The sequence below is a fragment of the Bufo bufo genome, chromosome 4 (assembly GCF_905171765.1).
Source record: "Bufo bufo chromosome 4, aBufBuf1.1, whole genome shotgun sequence".
Taxonomy (NCBI): domain Eukaryota; kingdom Metazoa; phylum Chordata; class Amphibia; order Anura; family Bufonidae; genus Bufo; species Bufo bufo.
Window position 1 is genome coordinate 315,572,221 of NC_053392.1, and position 19,564 is coordinate 315,591,784.

General features: G+C 45.2%; 2 protein-coding genes across 2 annotated transcripts in view; one reads left to right on the top strand and one right to left on the bottom strand.

Moving 5' to 3' along the window:
- Positions 1–11,331: 11,331 nt before the first annotated feature.
- Positions 11,332–18,675, bottom strand: LOC120998203 (cystatin-like). Its single transcript, XM_040428784.1, has 3 exons — positions 18,434–18,675; positions 16,697–16,810; positions 11,332–11,593 (listed from the first exon to the last, which is right to left on the bottom strand). The coding sequence occupies exons 1-3, from the start codon at positions 18,638–18,640 to the stop codon at positions 11,516–11,518; spliced, it is 399 nt and encodes a 132-aa protein (XP_040284718.1). The 5' UTR covers positions 18,641–18,675; the 3' UTR covers positions 11,332–11,515.
- Positions 18,676–18,812: 137 nt separating this feature from the next.
- The window catches only part of UFL1 (UFM1 specific ligase 1), a 63,808-nt gene continuing 63,056 nt past the window's right edge, over positions 18,813–19,564 (top strand). The window contains exon 1 of the mRNA XM_040428782.1: positions 18,813–18,925. The gene's annotated coding sequence lies outside the window, so the exon portion shown is untranslated. The remainder of the gene's footprint in view (positions 18,926–19,564) is intronic.

Genomic DNA, 19,564 nt, shown 5'->3' on the forward strand with positions numbered 1-19,564 from the left:
ATAATTTTATTAACTTTGGAACAGAACATATAAACTTTAACTTTTTGAACTGAACATTAACCTTTTTGCTTACTGGTGTTTTTTTTTTTTACCTTTATAGAACAAACCTCTCCTTCCCCATGGGTCAATGTGCAAAGCGCAAATCGCCCAAAGATGTGGCGAAGTGCGTTATGCACTTTGTCCCATGTGAAAGGAGACGTTTGCAGCAGCTGTGAGTGAATGGGCCCTAATAGCCCTGTGTGCCTGTCCTGTTGAGATGTGATCCCTATGCTAGGTGTACCTGTGTGTGGTACTTCCGGAAACACTCCCCTAAGCATAGGGCAGGGTGGTCAGGACAGAAATAGCGGGTGTCACGCCTTATTCCACTCCTGCTACAGACACGACATCTTTTTCGGGGTGACGGTTGGGTTGAGGTACCGGCAACGACATTGGGGAAATGTCGCTTGTGTAGACGGCTAACTACACTGGTGGATGGGGCCACGGAACCTTCTGGATACAGGAGGTTCTCGATGATCTCTTCCTGAAATTTGAGGAAGGATCGTGTTCTCCCAGCCTTACTGTAGAGAACAAAACTATTATACAGAGCCAATTGAATCAAATATACAGACACCTTCTTATACCAGCATCTGGTTCTGCGGGACACTAAATACGGAGACAACATCTGGTCATTGAAGTCCACCCCTCCCATGAGCGCATTATAGTCGTGGACTGAGAGGGGCTTTTCAATGACACGGGTTGCTCTCTCAATTTGGATTGTCGTGTCTGCGTGAATGGAGGAGAGCATGTAAACGTCACGCTTGTCTCTCTATTTCACCGCGAGCAGTTCTTCGTTACACAAGGCAGCCCTCTCCCCCCTTGCAAGACGGGTGGTAACGAGCCGTTGGGGGAAGCACGGTGCCACAGGCGCAAATCTGTTCTAGAAACAAATGCCTAAAGAGGGCCACACTTGTGTAGAAATTGTCCACATAAAGATGGTACCCCTTGCCGAATAAGGGTGACACCAAGTCCCAGACTGTCTTCCCACTGCTCCCCAGGTAGTCAGGGCAACCGACCGGCTCCAGGGTCTGATCTTTTCCCTCATAGACACAAAATTTGTGGGTATAGCCTGTGGCCCTTTCACAGAGCTTATACAATTTGACCCCATACCGGGCACGCTTGCTTGGGATGTATTGTTTGAAGCCAAGGCGCCCGGTAAAATGTATTAGGGACTCGTCTATGCAGATGTTTTGCTCTGGGGTATACAAATCTGCAAATTTCTGGTTGAAATGGTCTATGAGGGGCCGAATTTTGTGGAGCCGGTCAAAAGCTGGGTGGCCTCTGGGACGGGAGGTGGTGTTGTCGCTAAAATGCAGGAAACGCAGGATGGTCTGAAATCGTGTCCTGGACATAGCAGCAGAGAACATGGGCAGGTGATGAATTGGGTTCGTGGACCAATATGACCGCAATTCATGCTTTTTAGTTAGACCCATGTTGAGGAGAAGGCCCAGAAAAATTTTAATTTCGGAAACTTGGACTGGTTTCCACCGGAAAGGCTGGGCATAAAAGCTTCCCGGGTTGGCGGTTATAAATTGTGTGGCATACCGATTTGTTTCTGCCACAACTAAGTCTAAGAGCTCCGCAGTCAAGAACAGCTCGAAAAATCCCAGGGCCGAACCGATCTGAGCCGTCTCAACCCGAACTCCAGACTGGGCGGTGAAAGGGGGAACTAATGGTGCGGCTGAAGTTGGTGACTGCCAATCAGGGTTTGCGAGCACCTCAGGGATTCTAGAGGGCTCTACGGGCCTGCCTGTGCGGTGGCTGCGACGGGGTAACTACTGCACGTGCCACCGTACCAGCTTCAACTGCCCTTCTGGTGCTCGCTACTTCACCATGTTGTACCGCAGTGCTGGTACTAGGTCCAGGAAGGGCTGCGCTGCTGGTGTATGCCTCACCACATGTTCCGGCAGCGCCAGCCCCACTCTGCTGCTCTTCAAGCGGATCCTGCACAACCTGTGGTCTAGCGACACGGGGCCGGGTACGCCTGGTGCTATCAGGGACCTCAGCCTCCTCGTCCGAACTTTCGGTCAGAGAGCCACTGCTTTCTACAGGTTCATATTCTGACCCGCTAGATTCATCAGATGAGGGTTCCCACTCCTCATCCGACTGGGTCAGAATCCTGTAGGCCTCTTCAGAAGAATACCCCCTGTTTGACATTTGGGCAACTAAATTTAGGGGTATTCCCTGAGACTACCCAAGAAAAAAAGCAAGCCTGTCTTACAAATGGGAGGCTAGCGAAGTACCGGAGGCCGCTGCGGTTGATAAAAAAAATATCAAAACTGATTTTTTTTATCGCCGCAGCGCGTGTAAAGTGAATGTGCAGTGATCATAAAATATATATTTTTTGTCACTGCGGTGGGGCGGGCGTGGGTGAACGCACGTGTGGGCGACCGATCAGGCCTGATCGGGCAAACACTGCGTTTTGGGTGGAGGGCGAGCTAAGGTGACACTAATACTATTATAGATCTGACCGTGATCAGTTTTGATCACTTACAGATACTATAAAAGTACAAATGCTGATTAGCGATACGCTAAACAGCGAATAAGTGACTGCGGTGCGGTGGGCTGGGCGCTAACTGATCCCTAAACTACCTAACCAAGGGGCCTAAACTATCCCTAAAACTTAACAGTCAATACCAGTGGAAAAAAAAAGTGACAGTTTACACTGATCACTTTTTTCCTTTCACTAGTGATTGACAGGGGCGATCAAAGGGGTGATCAAAGGGTTAATTGGGGTGCAGGGGGGTGATCTGGGGCTAAAGTGTACTGTTGGTGCTACTCACTGTGATCTCTGCTCCTCTGCTGGATCCAACCGACGAAAAGGACCAGCAGAGGAGCAGACAAGCCATATAACAGATCATATTTACTAATATGATCTGTTATACGGCTTGTGATTCGTTTTTTTGAAAATCGCCAGCCTGCCAGCCAATGATCGTTGCTGGCAGGCTGGTGACGAACTTGTACTTTAACTTTTGCCGGCCCACGATGCGCATGCGCGGGCCGGCTCTGACCGAAATCTCGCGTCTCGCGAGATGGCGCACGGATGCGTCCAGGAGGAATGAATCAACCACCTTCCCGACGCATCCGTGCGTTAGGCGGTCCGGAGGTGGTTAAAAAAGTGGGGTTTGGAAATTTTAAAAAAAAATGTAAGAATCGCTTCTAAAATTCTAAGCCTTCTAACATCCTAAAAAAATAAAATGACATTTTCAAAATGATGCCAACATAAAGTAGACATATGGGACATGTAATTTAACAACTATTTTATGAGATATCACTATCTGCTTTAAAAGTAGAGAAATTCAAATTTAAAAAAATTGCAAATTTATTCAAATTTTCTGAAAATTTGTGATTTTTTTTATAAATAAAAGGTGAAACATATCGACTCATATTTACCACTAACATGAATTACAATATGTCACCAGAAAATTATCTTAAAATAAGTATTTGACAAACTGGTGATTTTGCAAGTTTTCCCACCTACAAAGAATGGAAGGTCTGTAATTTTTATCGTAGGTACACTTCAACTGTGAGAGACAGAAAAACTGAGGGGAGGTTGTTGGCCAAAATCTCGCGAAACATGGCTCCATCCATTCTCCCTTCAATATGGTCCAGTTGTACTGTTGCCTTTGCAGAAAAGCACCCCCCAAGGTATGATGTTTCCACCCCCATGCTTCATGGTTGGGATGGTGTTCTTAGGGTTGTACTCATCCTTCTTCCTACAAACTTGGCGAGTGAATTTGATAACAAAAAGTTCTATTTTAGTCTCATCTGACCACATGACCTTTTCCCATGCCTCCCCTGGATCATCCAGATAGTCATTGGTAGACTTCAAACAGGTCTGCACATGTGCTGGCATGAGCAGGGTGACCTTGCATGCCCTGCAGGATTTTAATCTATGACAGCGTAGTGTGTTACTAATGGTAATCTTTAAGACTGTGGTCCCAGCTCTCTTCAGGTCACTGACAGGTCCTCCCGTGTAGTTCTGGGCTGATTCCTGACCTTTTTCAGAATCATCCTTACCCCACGAGGCGAGATTTTGAATGGCGCCCCAGACCAAGGAAGATTGACAGTCCTCCTGTGTTTCTTCCATTTTCTAATAACAGTTGCTTGCTAACCAAGCTGCTTGCCTATTGTCCTGTAGCCCAACCCAGTCTTGTGCAGGTCTACAATTTTGTCCCTCGTGTGCTTAGACAGCTCTTTGGTCTTGGCCATGGTAGAGAGATTGGAATGTGATTGAATGTGTGGACAGGTGTCTTTTATACAGGTAACAACCTCAAACTGGTGCACCTAATACAGGTAAGGAGTGCAGGGTAGGAGAACTTCTTAAAGAAAAACTAACAGGTCTGTGAGAGCCAGAATTCTTGCTGGTTGGTGGGTGATTAAATACTTACTTCATGCATTAACCACCTCCGGACCGCCTAACGCAGGATCGCGTTCCGGAGGTGGCAGCGCTGCGCACAGTCACGCATATATGCGTCATCTCGCGAGACTTCCTGTGAACGCGCGCGCGCTCACAGGAACGGAAGGTAAGAGAGTTGATCTCCAGCCTGCCAGCGGCGATCGTTCGCTGGCAGGCTGGAGATGTGTTTTTTTTAACCCCTAACAGGTATATTAGACGCTGTTTTGATAACAGCGTCTAATATACCTGCTACCTGGTCCTCTGGTGGTCCCCTTTGTTTGGATCGACCACCAGAGGACACAGGTAGCTCAGTAAAGTAGCACCAAGCACCACTACACTACACTACACCCCCCCTGTCACTTATTAACCCCTGATCACTCCATATAGACTCCCTGATCACCCCCCTGTCATTGATTACCCCCCTGTCATTGATCAACCCCCTGTAAAGCTCCATTCAGACGTCCGCATGATTTTTACGGATCCACTGATAGATGGATCGGATCCGCAAAACGCATCCGGACATCTGAATGAAGCCGTACAGGGGCGTGATCAATGACTGTGGTGATCACCCCATATAGACTCCCTGATCACCCCCCTGTCATTGATTACCCCCCTGTAAAGCTCCATTCAGACGTCCGCATGATTTTTACGGATCCACTGATAGATGGATCGGATCCGCAAAACGCATCCGGAGGTCTGAATGAAGCCTTACAGGGGCATGATCAATGACTGTGGTTATCACCCCATATAGACTCCCTGATCACCCCCCTGTAAAGCTCCATTCAGATGTCCGCATGATTTTTACGGATGCACTGATAGATGGATCGGATCCGCAAAACGCATACGGACGTCTGAATGAAGCCTTACAGGGGCATGATCAATGACTGTGGTTATCACCCCATATAGACTCCCTGATCACCCCCCTGTCATTGATTACACCCCTGTCATTGATCAACCCCCTGTAAAGCTCCATTCAGATGTCCGCATGATTTTTACGGATCCACTGATAGATGGATCAGATCCGCAAAACGCATCCGGACGTCTGAATGAAGCCTTACAGGGGCATGATCAATGACTGTGGTTATCACCCCTTATAGACTCCCTGATCACCCCCCTGTCATTGATTACCCCCCTGTAAAGCTCCATTCAGATGTCCGCATGATTTTTACGGATGCACTGATAGATGGATCGGATCCGCAAAACGCATCCGGACGTCTGAATGAAGCCTTACAGGGGCGTGATCAATGACTGTGGTTATCACCCCATATAGACTCCCTGATCACCCCCCTGTCATTGATTACACCCCTGTCATTGATCAACCCCCTGTAAAGCTCCATTCAGATGTTTGCATGATTTTTACGGATCCACTGATAGATGGATCGGATCCGCAAAACGCATACGGACGTCTGAATGAAGCCTTACAGGGGCGTGATCAATGACTGTGGTTATCACCCCATATAGACTCCCTGATCACCCCCCTGTCATTGATTACACCCCTGTCATTGATCAACCCCCTGTAAAGCTCCATTCAGATGTCCGCATGATTTTTACGGATCCACTGATAGATGGATCGGATCCGCAAAACACATACAGGCGTCTCCCTGGAGCCTTCCGGGGGGGGTGATCAATTACTGTGGTGATCACCCCATATAGACTCCCTGATCACCCCCCTGTCATTGATCACCCTCTGTAAGGCTCCATTCAGACATTTTTTTGGCCCAAGTTAGCGGAATTATTATTTTTTTTTCTTACAAAGTCTCATATTCCACTAACTTGTGTCAAAAAATTAAATCTCACATGAACTCACCATACCCCTCACGGAATCCAAATGCGAATTTTTTTTTAGACATTTATATTCCAGACTTCTTCTCACGCTTTAGGGCCCCTAGAATGCCAGGGCAGTATAAATACCCCACATGTGACCCCTTTCGGAAAGAAGACACCCCCAGGTATTCCGTGAGGGGCATATTGAGTCCATGAAAGATTGAAATTTTTGTCCCGTTAGCGGAACGGGAGACTTTGTGAGAAAAAAAGAAAAAATATAAATTTCCGCTAACTTGTGCCAAAAAAAAAAAATTTCTATGAACTCGCCATGCCCCTCATTGAATACCTTGGGGTGTCTTCTTTCCAAAATGGGGTCACATGTGGGGTATTTATACTGCCCTGGCATTCTAGGGGCCCCAAAGCGTGAGAAGAAGTCTGGTATCCAAATGTCTAAAAATGCCCTCCTAAAAGGAATTTGGGCACCTTTGCGCATCTAGGCTGCAAAAAAGTGTCACACATCTGGTATCGTTGTACTCAGGAGAAGTTGGGGAATGTGTTTTGGGGTGTCATTTTACATATACCCATGCTGGGTGAGAGAAATATCTTGGTCAAATGCCAACTTTGTATAAAAAAATGGGAAAAGTTGTCTTTTGCCAAGATATTTCTCTCACCCAGCAAGGGTATATGTAAAATGACACCCCAAAACACATTCCCCAACTTCTCCTGAATACGGCGATACCACATGTGTGACACTTTTTTGCAGCCTAGGTGGGCAAAGGGGCCCATATTCCAAAGAGCACCTTTAGGATTTCACAGGTCATTTACCTACTTACCACACATTAGGGCCCCTGGAAAATGCCAGGGCAGTATAACTACCCCACAAGTGACCCCATTTTGGAAAGAAGACACCCCAAGGTATTCCGTGAGGGGCATGGCGAGTTCCTAGAATTTTTTGTCACAAGTTAGTGGAAAATGCTGATTTTTTTTTTTTTTCATACAAAGTCTCATATTCCACTAACTTGTGACAAAAAATAAAAACTTCCATGAACTCACTATGCCCATCAGCGAATACCTTGGGGTCTCTTCTTTCCAAAATGGGGTCACTTGTGGGGTAGTTATACTGCCCTGGCATTCTAGGGGCCCAAATGTGTGGTAAGGAGTTTGAAATCAAATTCTGTAAAAAATGACCTGTGAAATCCGAAAGGTGCTCTTTGGAATGTGGGCCCCTTTGCCCACCTAGGCTGCAAAAAAGTGTCACACATCTGGTATCTCCGTACTCAGGAGAAGTTGGGGAATGTGTTTTGGGGTGTCATTTTACATATACCCATGCTGGGTGAGAGAAATATCTTGGCAAAAGACAACTTTTCCCATTTTTTTTATACAAAGTTGGCATTTGACCAAGATATTTATCTCACCCAGCATGGGTATATGTAAAATGACACCCCAAAACACATTCCTCAACTTCTCCTGAATTTCAAACTCCTTACCACACATTTGGGCCCCTAGAATGCCAGGGCAGTATAACTACCCCACAAGTGACCCCATTTTGGAAAGAAGAGACCCCAAGGTATTTCGTGATGGGCATAGTGAGTTCATAGAAGTTTTTATTTTTTGTCACAAGTTAGTGGAATATGAGACTTTGTAATAAAAAAAAAATAAAAAAATCATCATTTTCCGCTAACTTGTGACAAAAAATAAAAAGTTCTATGAACTCACTATGCCCATCAGCGAATACCTTAGGGTGTGTACTTTCCGAAATGGGGTCATTTGTGGGGTGTTTGTACTGTCTGGCCATTGTAGAACCTCAGGAAACATGACAGGTGCTCAGAAAGTCAGAGCTGCTTCAAAAAGCGGAAATTCACATTTTTGTACCATAGTTTGTAAACGCTATAACTTTTACCCAAAGCATTTTTTTTTTTTACCCAAACATTTTTTTTTTATCAAAGACATGTAGAACAATAAATTTAGAGCAAAATTTATATATGGATCTCGTTTTTTTTGCAAAATTTTACAACTGAAAGTGAAAAATGTCATTTTTTTGCAAAAAAATCGTTAAATTTTGATTAATAACAAAAAAAGTAAAAATGTCAGCAGCAATGAAATACCACCAAATGAAAGCTCTATTAGTGAGAACAAAAGGAGGTAAAATTCATTTGGGTGGTAAGTTGCATGACCGAGCAATAAACGGTGAAAGTAGTGTAGGTCAGAAGTGTAAAAAGTGGCCTGGTCTTTCAGGGTGTTTAAGCTATGGGGGCTGAGGTGGTTAAAATGAAAATTAATTATTTTAAAATCATACAATGTAATTTTCTGGATTATTTTTAAATTTTGTCTCTCACCGTTGAAGTGTACCTACGATAAAAATGACAGACCTCTCCATTCATTGTAGGTGGGAAAACCTGAAAAATTGCCAGTGTATCAAATACTTATTTTCACCAGTGTGTGTATATATATATATATATATTTATTTTTTTTTTCACATACACACACCTCTTGATGTATATGTTTTATTAACTACTTGTATTCCCATTTAATAACAATTCTGGAGCTTCTATTTTTATGACTCTTTGTGGTGCCATACCTTTATTACCGCTAGAAGTTATGACTGTGACCAGTTGGGGAATCCCTGCACAGTGTGACACTTATTGGATAGTGCCAGACTATGCAGAAACACACCCTATACTGGTAACACTAATCTGGACCATAATATCAACCTGATAGTAATTCATTCGTAAACTCAAACACTTCGCTGGTACTGTAACATGCTTTCTTTCTTTCCCCGTACGTATTCGGCTACATGTGCAGATATCGTTAGTTGTGTTACAGTAGTTGTTCACACTGCTGTTCTTTTAATTTTGTCTCAGAACCATCACTTAAAGGGGTATTCCCATCTTAATGATCACTGTTAAATCTGTTAATGATTTAACAGTGATAATTTTTCTAAATATATTTAATTAACTAAATTCCCACCCCTTAGAAGAAAATGAACATATACTTACCTGACTGTTGTCTTCCGTCTCCCCTGGTTACGGCCACTGCTCTTCTCTAGAATCGCGGTGGCCGCACTTGCGCAGATGACTTTTCTCCCTGCCAGCCGCGCGCAGTCCCGAAAGCGCACGCCGACGCTGCGCATGCACTATGGCGTTCAGTCCAGCGCGCGGTCCGACCGGGAGAAGACTTCAAACATGATGGAGCCCGCCCCCTGCCGAAACCAGGAAGTGGACAGCGCGCCGGGAGCAGGTAAGTATGAAACAGCGTGACGGGAATAACCCTTTGTCATCACTTATGCTTAGTAGCTCAGCCCTACCATTCTCTTGCATTGAGCATAGCGATTCCTGCTATTTTGCACACCAGCCAATAAGAATCAGCACACAACCATTTCTTTTGCTAACCAAACATGGCCATTTCAATGTTTAGGTAAAGGTCTGCAATATATTGTTTTGTTTCTTATGGTCTAATGGTGGCAGTAGATTCTCAAGCAGATATCCTTTTTGTAGGCAGCAAGACAATTTTCTAAATTGGCTGGTAACAGATCATATAGCTCTGACCCTTGGGTTAAGTGCAAATGACACTATACTTCTAGTAGTGCCATCACCGCCCCAGTAACACTAGAAAACAATAGAATCTGGATCTGTCAACAGCTAGGGAGCCACATGCCATGCAATATAGAGTGTTTAATGTTTGTGACCATAGCGCAGGGCTGGCCAACCTGAGGCTCTCCAGCTGTTGTAAAACTACAATTCCCACCATGCCCCGCTGTAGGCTGATAGCTGTAGGCAGTCTTTGCATGCTGGGAGTTGTAGTTTTGCAACAGCTGGAGAGCCGCAGGTTGGCCATCCCTGCCATAGCGTATCAGTGATGGCTAACCTCCGGAACTCCAGCTGTGGTGAAACTACGACTCCCAGCATGCTCCATTCATTTCTATTTAGTTCTGAGAACAGCCAAGCAAGTGTACATCTTGGGAGTCGTAGTTTTACCACAGGTGAAGTGCCAGGGGTTAGCCATCACAGGCATATAGCATGGTGAAAAGTATGCTGGCACTTAACCATCACACCTTGATGGACATCCTATTCTAAAACCTTGGGTTTTACTATAGACTTTTGTGGCTTCCACTCTTCTGAGGCTTTCCACGAGATTCTGGCGTACTCTATGCCTGTAAGAACGAGTGCACTGAATAGATTTGACAAAAGGTAGCATTCACACTCAGTGTTTCAGTTCATCTCAAAAGGTGTTCAATGGGATTAAAGTCATGGCTCTGTTAAGGCTACTCAGGTTCCTCCAAATTAAACTATTTCATTAAGGACTTCACTTTGTGCAAAGTGATTATCAGAGGTTCCTACAGGGAACTGCCTGCTAGATCTCTCTGTATCCAGTGCTGCCAGAAGCGATAGTGGTGGAGATCCAGCCACAATCTGGCAAATATGCAGAGAATTGGCCAAATACAGCTTATTCTCGTCATATTTGCCAGGTTGCTGGATCTCCACCGATCCCCATTATAGTTAATGGGGCTGGATGGCATTCTGGTAGCGTCCGGCACTGCCAGGGACTAAGAGCATCTGCAAGCTATTCCCTGCATGCTAGAGTGAAACTAGCCTTACCGGGCTGAGGGCTAGACAGGAATCCCCAGACTTGTGGAAAAGGTCCAGGTGAAGACATGGACTCACAGCTCTATCGGTGTAATGCCAGCGTTACAAGTGAACAGCCAATCTCCTTCCACTCATGCTCCGTACGTGACGAAACTGAAAGTATGGGGCGGGATTCTCTTGCTGAAGGAGAATCCCATCTGAAGTCTCACCATCCCGCGCAGTCATCCCAGACCCACATGGAGAAGCTCGGGGCTGCCTTAAGATGAAGGGCTTAAAAGGGAGGCAGACACGTCCCCGAGAACAGCCCTCCTATCCCTGGGTGATTGTAGGCCAAGGCTGTGTGAGAACAGTGTCCGTGAGACAAGAAACAACTGAGGCAGGAAAGGGGAGGAGGCTTTGTATTCTGTGCTTCCGCGTTGTTTCCCGTCAGTGGGAAGTGGGGACTCCTCTCCTGTCAGTACCATTGTGGGGGCACTAGGGGTTTGCACTGTTCTGTATAATTACTGCTGTGCAAGTCTAGCTTTGGTCATGCTGGAATCAATCAAAAAATGAGACCTGCACAATGTACTTTATTACTCTTAAAAAGAATACATTTTATTTGCGGCTGTTATCCATTGTGTATAATACTAAAAAGTTACAAACTACAGGCATCTAATTCTTATCACACTCTATGCTGTAACAAGCGAGTTAAAACGGTTGCTAAAAGCTTGGATATGCCGAAACAGAAAAAAAACTAATGGCATTCAAATTTCTTCACCTCAGTGATGGATTTCCAAGGAACCTTTAATACTTCAACGTGGCAAGTAGAAACCTACAAGAAAAAACAGAACTGGTAAGAAAAAGCACTTTTCATTTCCCATAAACAACGTTTTTCACTTGTCCACAAGATAGAAGAGAATTTTTTGATCACTAGCAGGTCAAACTACTGGGAGACTTTGAGGCCCCCACCGATTACGAGGAAAGGGGTCTCTGAACCTAATGTGTGAGGCACTAGTTCTCATATGAGATTGCCACTCCATTCACCGATTATGGAACTGGTGAGTCCAATGCTCAGACGTTTCCATAATTTTCTCAGAAGAGAATGGAGCTCATCCATGCATACACCGCTTTATTCACAGAGATACTCCATTCTCGTGTTTTCTAAGGGTCCCAGTTAGAACTGCAGAGATTATACATTTATTACTAGAGATGAGCGAACATCCTGAAATTTATTTCAGGTTCCACTCAGAACAGGCCTCGCCATGGTCGACCAAAGAAGTTAAGTGCATGTGCTCAGCGTCATATCCAGAGGTTGTCTTTTCAAATAGACTTACGAGTGCTGCTAGCATTGCTGCAGAGGTTAAAGAGGTGGGGGTTCAGTCTGTCAGTGCTCAGACCATACGCTGCACACTGTATCTGCATGGCCGTCGTCCCAGAAGGAAGCCTCTTCTAAAGATGATGCACAAGAAAGCCCACAAACTGTTTGCTGAAGACAAGCAGACTGAGGACATGGATTACTGGAACCATGTCCTGTGGTCTGATGAGACCAAGATAAACTTATTTGGTCTAGATGGTGTCAAGCGTGTGTGGCAGCAACTAAGTGAGGAGTACAAAGACAAGCGTGTCTTGCCTACAGTCAAGCATGGGGGTGGGAGTGTCATGGTACGGGCTACATGAGTGCTGCCGGCTGTGGGGAGCTACAGGTCATTGAGGGAATGCCAACATGTACTGTGACATACTGAAGCCGAGCATGATCCCCCTCCCTTCGGAAATTGGGCCACAGGCAGTATTCCAACATGATAATGACCCAGACACACCTCCAAGATGATCACTGCCTTGCTAAAAGAAACTGAGGGTAAAGGTGCTGGACTGGCCAAGCATGTCTCCAGACCTAAACCCTATTTAGCATCTGTGGGGCATCCTGAAACATCCACCAGCTCTGTGATGTCATCATGGAGGAGAGGATTCTAGGGCAACCTGTGAAGCTCTAGTGAACTCCATGCCCAAAAGAGTTAAGGCAGTGATGGGAAATAATGCTGGCCACACAAAACATTGACACTTTAGGCACAATTTGTCCATTTTCACTTAGGGGTGTACTCAGTTTTGTTGCCAGCAGTTTAGGCTACTTTCACACCTGAGTTAGGTGCGGATCCGTCTGGTATCTGCACAGACGGATCCGCACCTATAATGCAAATGCTTGTATCCGTTCAGAACGGATCCGTTTGCATTTTTTGTTCACGATAATGCAAACGGATCCGTTTTGACTTACACTGAAAGTCAATGGGAGGCGGATCCGTTTTCAATTGCACCATATTGTGTCAGTGAGAAAACGGATCCGTCCCAATTGACTTACATTGTAAGTCAGGATTGATCCGTTTGGCTCTGTATCGTCAGGCGGACATCAAAACGCTGCAAGCGTTTTGGTGTCCTCCTCCAGAGCGGAATGGAGGCTGAACGGAGGCAAACTGATGCATTCTGAGCGGATGCTTATCCATTCAGAATGCATTAGGGCTGAACTGATCCGTTTTGGGCCGCTTGTGAGAGACCTGAATGGATCTCACAGCCGGACCCCGAAACGCCAGTGTGAAAGTAGCCTTAGACATTAATGGATGTGTGTTGAGTGTTTTTGAGGGCACACCAAACTTACCCTGTTATACAAGCTACCTACTTTACATTGTATCAAAGTGTCAGATCTTCAGTGTTGTCCCAGGAACAGATACAATAAAATATTTACAAAAATGTGAGGGGGGCACTCACTTTTGTGAGATACTGGAAGTGCAGTGGACAGGGAGAGCGTAGACCATGTATACAATAGCAAGAGAAAACGAGGGACCAGAGCGTGCCCACAGTCATGGCTATGTTGGTCAGGCGATGCCCAGGTCACAACGTCACAATCTGATTGTTTAGATTCTGGGACCAGTATGTCTAACACAATATAATTGTAAGAAAGTGGCCAACCTTAATTATTTATTTATGATTTCATTTTACTCAATTTGGGCCAAATAAAAAAAATAAACATTTTTCAATTGGTCTTTATTAAAAATACTCTGCAGCTTTGTCATAAAGGGTTAACTGTTTGTCTAGCGGTGTGATTCCTACTTTCACTTTGTGCAGTCATCATCTAATAAACCTTATCTCTAAATTATTAAAAGATATAGGAGAGAAAGAGAGAACGGAGGCAGCGCCTCGTGTGTGTTAACGTTTGCCACAAAGTCGCAATAGATAATACAGTCATGGCGGTAAATGTTGGCACCCCTGAAATTTTTCAAGAAAATGAAGTATTTCTCACAGAAAAGTATTGCAGTAACACACGTTTTGCTATACATACGTTTATTCCCTTTGTGTGTATTGGAACAAAACAAAAAAAGGGAGGAAATAAAGCTGATTGGACATAATGTCACATCAAACTCCAGAAATGGGCTGGACAAATTTATTGGTCCCCTTAACTTAATATTTGGTTGCACCCCCTTTGGAAAAAAATAACTGAAATCAGTCGCTTCCTATAACCATCAATAAGCTTCTGACACCTCTCACCTGGAATTTTGGACCACTCTTCCTTAGCAAACTGCTCCAGGTCTCTCTTATTGGAAGGGCGCCTTTTCCCAACAGCAATTTTAAGATCTCTCCACAGGTGTTCAATGGGATTTAGATCTGGACTCCTTGCTGGCCACTTCAGAACTCTCCAGGGCGGTGTTGCCATCCCTTTCTGTTTTTTTTTTTTTTAACGTATGTTTGGGGTCATTGTCCTGCTGGAAGACCAGCTTTCTGACACTGGGCTCTACAGTGCGACCCAAAATCAGTTGGTAATCCTCAGATTTCATGATGCCTTGCACACATTCAATGCACCCAGTGCCACAGGCAGCAAAACAACCCAAAAACCATCAATGAACCTCCACCATATTTCACTGTAGGTACTGTGTTCTTTTCTTTGTAGGCCTCATTCCATTTCCAGTGAACAGTAGAATGATGTGTTTTACCAAAAAGCTCTATCTTGGTCTCATCTGTCCACAAGACGCTTTCCCAGAAGGATTTTGGCTTACTCAAGTTCATTTTTGCAAAATGTAGTCTTGCTTTTTTATGTCTGTGTCAGCAGTGGGGTCCTCCTGGGTCTCCTGCCATAGCGTTTCATTTCATTTAAATGTCGACGGATAGTTCGCTCTGACGCTGATGCTCCCTGAGCCTGCAGGACAGCTTGAATATCTTTGGAACTTCTTTGGGGCTGCTTATCCATCAACCGGACTATCCTGCGTTGACACCTTTCATCAATTTTTCTCTTCCGTCAACGCCCAGGGAGATTAGCTACAGTGCCATGGGTTGCAGACTTCTTGATAATGATGCACACTGTGGATAAAGGCAAATCTAGATCTCTGGAGATGGACTTGTAACCTTGAGATTGTTGATATTTTTCCACAATTTTGGTTCTCAAGTCCTCAGACAGTTCTCTTCTCCTCTTTCTGTTGTCCATGCTTAGTGTGGCGCACAAAAGACTAAGTGAACTTTTCTCCTTTTTATCTGCTTTCATGTGCGATTTGTATATTGCCCACACCTGTTACTTGGCCCAGGTGAGTTTGAAGGAGCATCACATGCTTGAAACGATCTTATTTATCCACAATTTTGAAAGGGTGCCAATAATTTTGTCTAGCCCATTTTTGGAGTTTGATGTGACATTATGTCCAATTTGCTTTTTTTCCTTCCTTTTTTGGTTTTGTTCCAATACACACAAAGGGAATAAACATGTGTATGGCAAAACATGTGTTACTGCAATACTTGTCTGTGAGAAATACTTATTTTCCCGTCCTGCTTGCGGGGGATCTGTTCTGCTGCCAAGGTCTTTACCCTTACCGCTGCAGCGGTTTCAGGGATGAGAAACAGCAGTTGAAAGGAAGAAAAACAGGACCTTTTCCCGGCGCTGACGCAGAAGACGTGCGATCAGATTAGTATCGGTAAAACAGTAACAATTCTTTATTCCAGGTCTAGGCATTTCGGGGGTGAACAGCCCCCTTCATCAGGACAATAAAACATTTACCTGATGAAGGGGGCTGTTCGCCCCTGAAACGCGTAGACCTGGAATAAAGAATTGTTACTGTTTTGGGTGTGTTGGAGGTCAGAGATCAGATACTCCGCCTGCTACTAGAGAATCTCAAGGCAATACAGAGAAAAGGGCTCAACATTTTAAATAAAGACTGATTGAAAAAGTAATTTTTAATTCAAAACGAGCACAATGCAACAATAATAAAAAAATAATAATAATTTTATCCCCAAAGGTGTACATAGCGTTTAAGCATACAGTTTTTGCCCCATAAGATGCATTTTTCCCCCCCAAAAGAGTCTTAGGCCCCTTGCAGACGAGAATTAGGTCAGTGTCATCTAATACATTCCTGAACTGTAAGGGTTATATAGCATCATAAATCAATATAATGCTATGCCACCCAGGCAGCACTGGGAGTTCAGGCCAAGTGCTTTCCTGCACGTCCACAGCGAGACACTAGCTTGTCTGAAAGGGGCCTTATGGGGTGAATATTAACGAGCACTTCCATTATGGAAGCACTTAGTTCCGGACAACCGGGAAGCGGTCCTCGGCTGTCGGCTGTGCACAGCGTGAGGGCGCTTTGTGTCCTCACGCTGTGCACGTCAGGTCAATGTACAGCCGACGGCAGAAAGAGCAGGTGGATCGCTGGAGGTTAGAATCGGTGGCGTCTGGAGAAGGAGAGGTAAGTGGTTTTTATTTTATGTGTTTTGTGGCATGGGGGCTGATATAAGGCATATAGGGCTCTTATCTGAGGTCAGAGCTAAGGTATGATTAACATTGGGGGTATGATTGGTGGTCTGACCTGAGGTCTAATGAAAAATATTTTTTTCTTATAGTCCGCCTCAAACCTAGGTGCGTCTTATAGGGCGAAAAATACAGTACTTTTAAGCTGGAGACTGACAGTACCTTAACGAAGGCCGGATCTGTGTGGAGTTTACAGCTCTTTACATCTGCAGTTGGCTTCTTACACTGTGTACGCCCAATATCGACATCCATAAAGTACAGTACCCCAGACACAAGCTTTTAAAGAAAAAAAAGATATATATGTTAGAGAGATGAAGTGTGCATTATAGTAAAAGCCATACAGTAGATGCTGGCCACTCCTTTAACCCCATGAGAACCAGGCTAATTTTGGTCTAGAGGATCAGACCATTTTCACATTTTTTTTTCTTGTTAAGTAATTGAAAAATTATAAAAAATAAAGAAAAAAAAGACATATTTGGCGATATCGCCACGTCTGTAACAACCGCCGCTATAAAATTATCACATGATCTACCCCATCAGATGAACAGTGTCACCTCACCCAAGAAAAAAAACATAATATCAAGTGATCAAATATGTACCCCAAAATGGTACCTATAAAAATAAAAAAAACATCACATCCAGCAAAAAACAAGCCCTCACACAAGACCATAGCCAGAAGGTGGCAGAACTCAAAATAATCGTTCTATAAATCGAAGTTACATGTTCAATTAATCAGGATTTCCATATTTGTCATAATTGACCCATCCCTACTCCATGATATTCAAGAGCTTCTCTCTCCTCCTTCTAGCAATCAAGTTTTCAGAAAACTCAGTGACCCTTTAAAATAAGATAAACTGACACATGACGACTGAACATATGTCACGTCAACACTTTTGTAACCTGTTGGGCCCACAGAAGGTACATAGGGCAAATATGCTGTATACAACCAATGACATATCATTGGTACAGCTGTGCAGGGGCCCTATAGGTAAATGGGGCATACCAATACGGGCAGCACAGATTCCTTTAAAGGGCCTCTGTCAGCAGATTTGTACCTATGAAACCGGCTGACCTGTTACATGTGCATTTGGCAGCTGAAGACATCTGTGTTGGTCCCATGTTCATAGGTGTCCGCATTTCTGAGAAAAATGAGGTTTTAATATATGCAAATGAGCCTCTAGGAGCAACGGGGGCGTTACCGTTACACCTAGAGGCTCTGCTCTCTCTGCAACTGCCGCGTCCCCTCCACTTTGGCAGGGCCAGACAGTGTAAACATCATCACTTCTACACTGTCTGGTCCTGTCAAAGTGCAGAGGACACGTCAGTTGCAGAGAGAGCAGAGCCTCTAGGTGTAACGGTAACGCCCCCGTTGCTCCTAGAGGCTCATTTGCATATATTAAAACCATTTTTCTCAGAAATGCAGACACATATGGCCATGGGAAAAAAGATAGCGGCTCACTTGTAGACCCCCTATGGATATGGTGGCAACACACTACAGGTCAGTCAGCGTCATAGGTACAAATCCGCTGACAGAGGCCATACGTACGGCTGGGCTCCCTGATAGTAAACGAGGTCTGCTGAGCGCCGTTCATTCCCGATATCTGACGGCAATGGCACTTCCATTTCTCTTGCTGTTATGGAGCAGTGATGTGAGCATAGCCTAACGGACGCCATGCATGATGAACCATCGTCACCCAGTGGCGCGCCATGTCCGCCCCCCAGTTATCTTACATAGGGGGCTACCAGATTGTAAGCAGCATTGCTGACATGGGATGCTGTGAATGATCGTCCTTGTACAGCACTATGGAAGATGTCAGCTCTATGTAAAAGCCCACAATGGTGATCTATGCAGGGACTAGATGGCACTACACCGCTTCAGCCTGCTACATCCTCGCTCACCTGCGTCTCCACATTGTGCACCTTCACCACCCGGGCCTCGAACTCGTCATTGCTGCCCTTGTTGTACTGGTATAGGGCGAACGCCAGAGCCTGCTTCACCCCTGCAGAATCCGCCCTGGCTTTCTCGCGACCACCCAGCAATGTGCTCGCCTGGGTGACCGCAGCCAGACACAGGAGCGCCGCCGCCATCATCCACAGCTGCGCCATGACTACTAGAGGGGCTTGTTTACAATGGGAAGGGGGGCGCTCACCGGAAGCAGGCGCCATGTTTACTGTGGGCGCACGGGGAATGGGTAGGTTTCCTTTAGTCAGGCGGTGGTCACACAGTTACTTCTGCCATACCTAGTGCTCATCTATTCCTGACCTGCCCTAGCGGTCCTTTCTAGCCCGGGATTATAGACAGCCAAGAAAACCACTTTGCCCAAATCCAAGATGTCTTTAAAAAAAAAAGACCAATTCAGGGTCACATGACTGGACTACATGGACGGATTGGTCGGTGTTGAGCCCTGGAGGGTTTTGTTTTCAGTTTTTAACCCCTTGCCTTTCTGGATTTTTCTGTCCAGGTAGCGGTGTGAGGGCTTGTTTCTTTTGGGGGCACAAGTTGTACCTTTTGTTCGCACCGTTTCACGTTTTATACGATGTAGTGAGAAGCTGGAAAACATATTCCGAATGGGGTGGAAATGGAAAAAAAAAAAAAAATGAAATTCTGCCACAGTTTTATGGGTTTTGTTTTTACTGCGTTCCCTATGCGGTAAAACTGACATTTTACCTCCGTTCTCTGGGTCAGTACAATTACAGTGATAGCACATTTATGTAGTCTTTCCTGTGTTTTTGGGCTCATGCCCGCGCTGCACTTGTCACCAGCCGTGTGCACTCCGCATCACGGATGCAGACGCAAATCCGGAGATGCGGTGCGGAAGCACGGATCGGAACCCCACGGAAGCACTGTTTCTGGCCGTGCCTCCGCACTGCAAAAAAGTAGTGCATGAATTACTATTTTGCGGTGCAGACCGTCAGATGCGGATCGCGGACCCAATTCAAGTGAATGGGTCCGCGATCCGCATGAGGCTGCCCCACGATCAGTGCCCGTGCATTGCGGACAACAATTTGCGGTCCGCAGCACGGGCACGG

Excerpts from the sequence above, each read along its gene's own strand:
- LOC120998203 (XM_040428784.1), bottom strand. The coding sequence starts at position 18,640 with ATGGCGCAGCTGTGGATGATGGCGGCGGCGCTCCTGTGTCTGGCTGCG. Across the intron at positions 16,811-18,433 it reads TGCACAATGTGGAGACGCAG|CTTGTGTCTGGGGTACTGTA; the intron begins GTGAGCGAGGAT and ends TTTCTTTAAAAG. Across the intron at positions 11,594-16,696 it reads CAGATCCGGCCTTCGTTAAG|GTTTCTACTTGCCACGTTGA; the intron begins GTACTGTCAGTC and ends TTTTTCTTGTAG.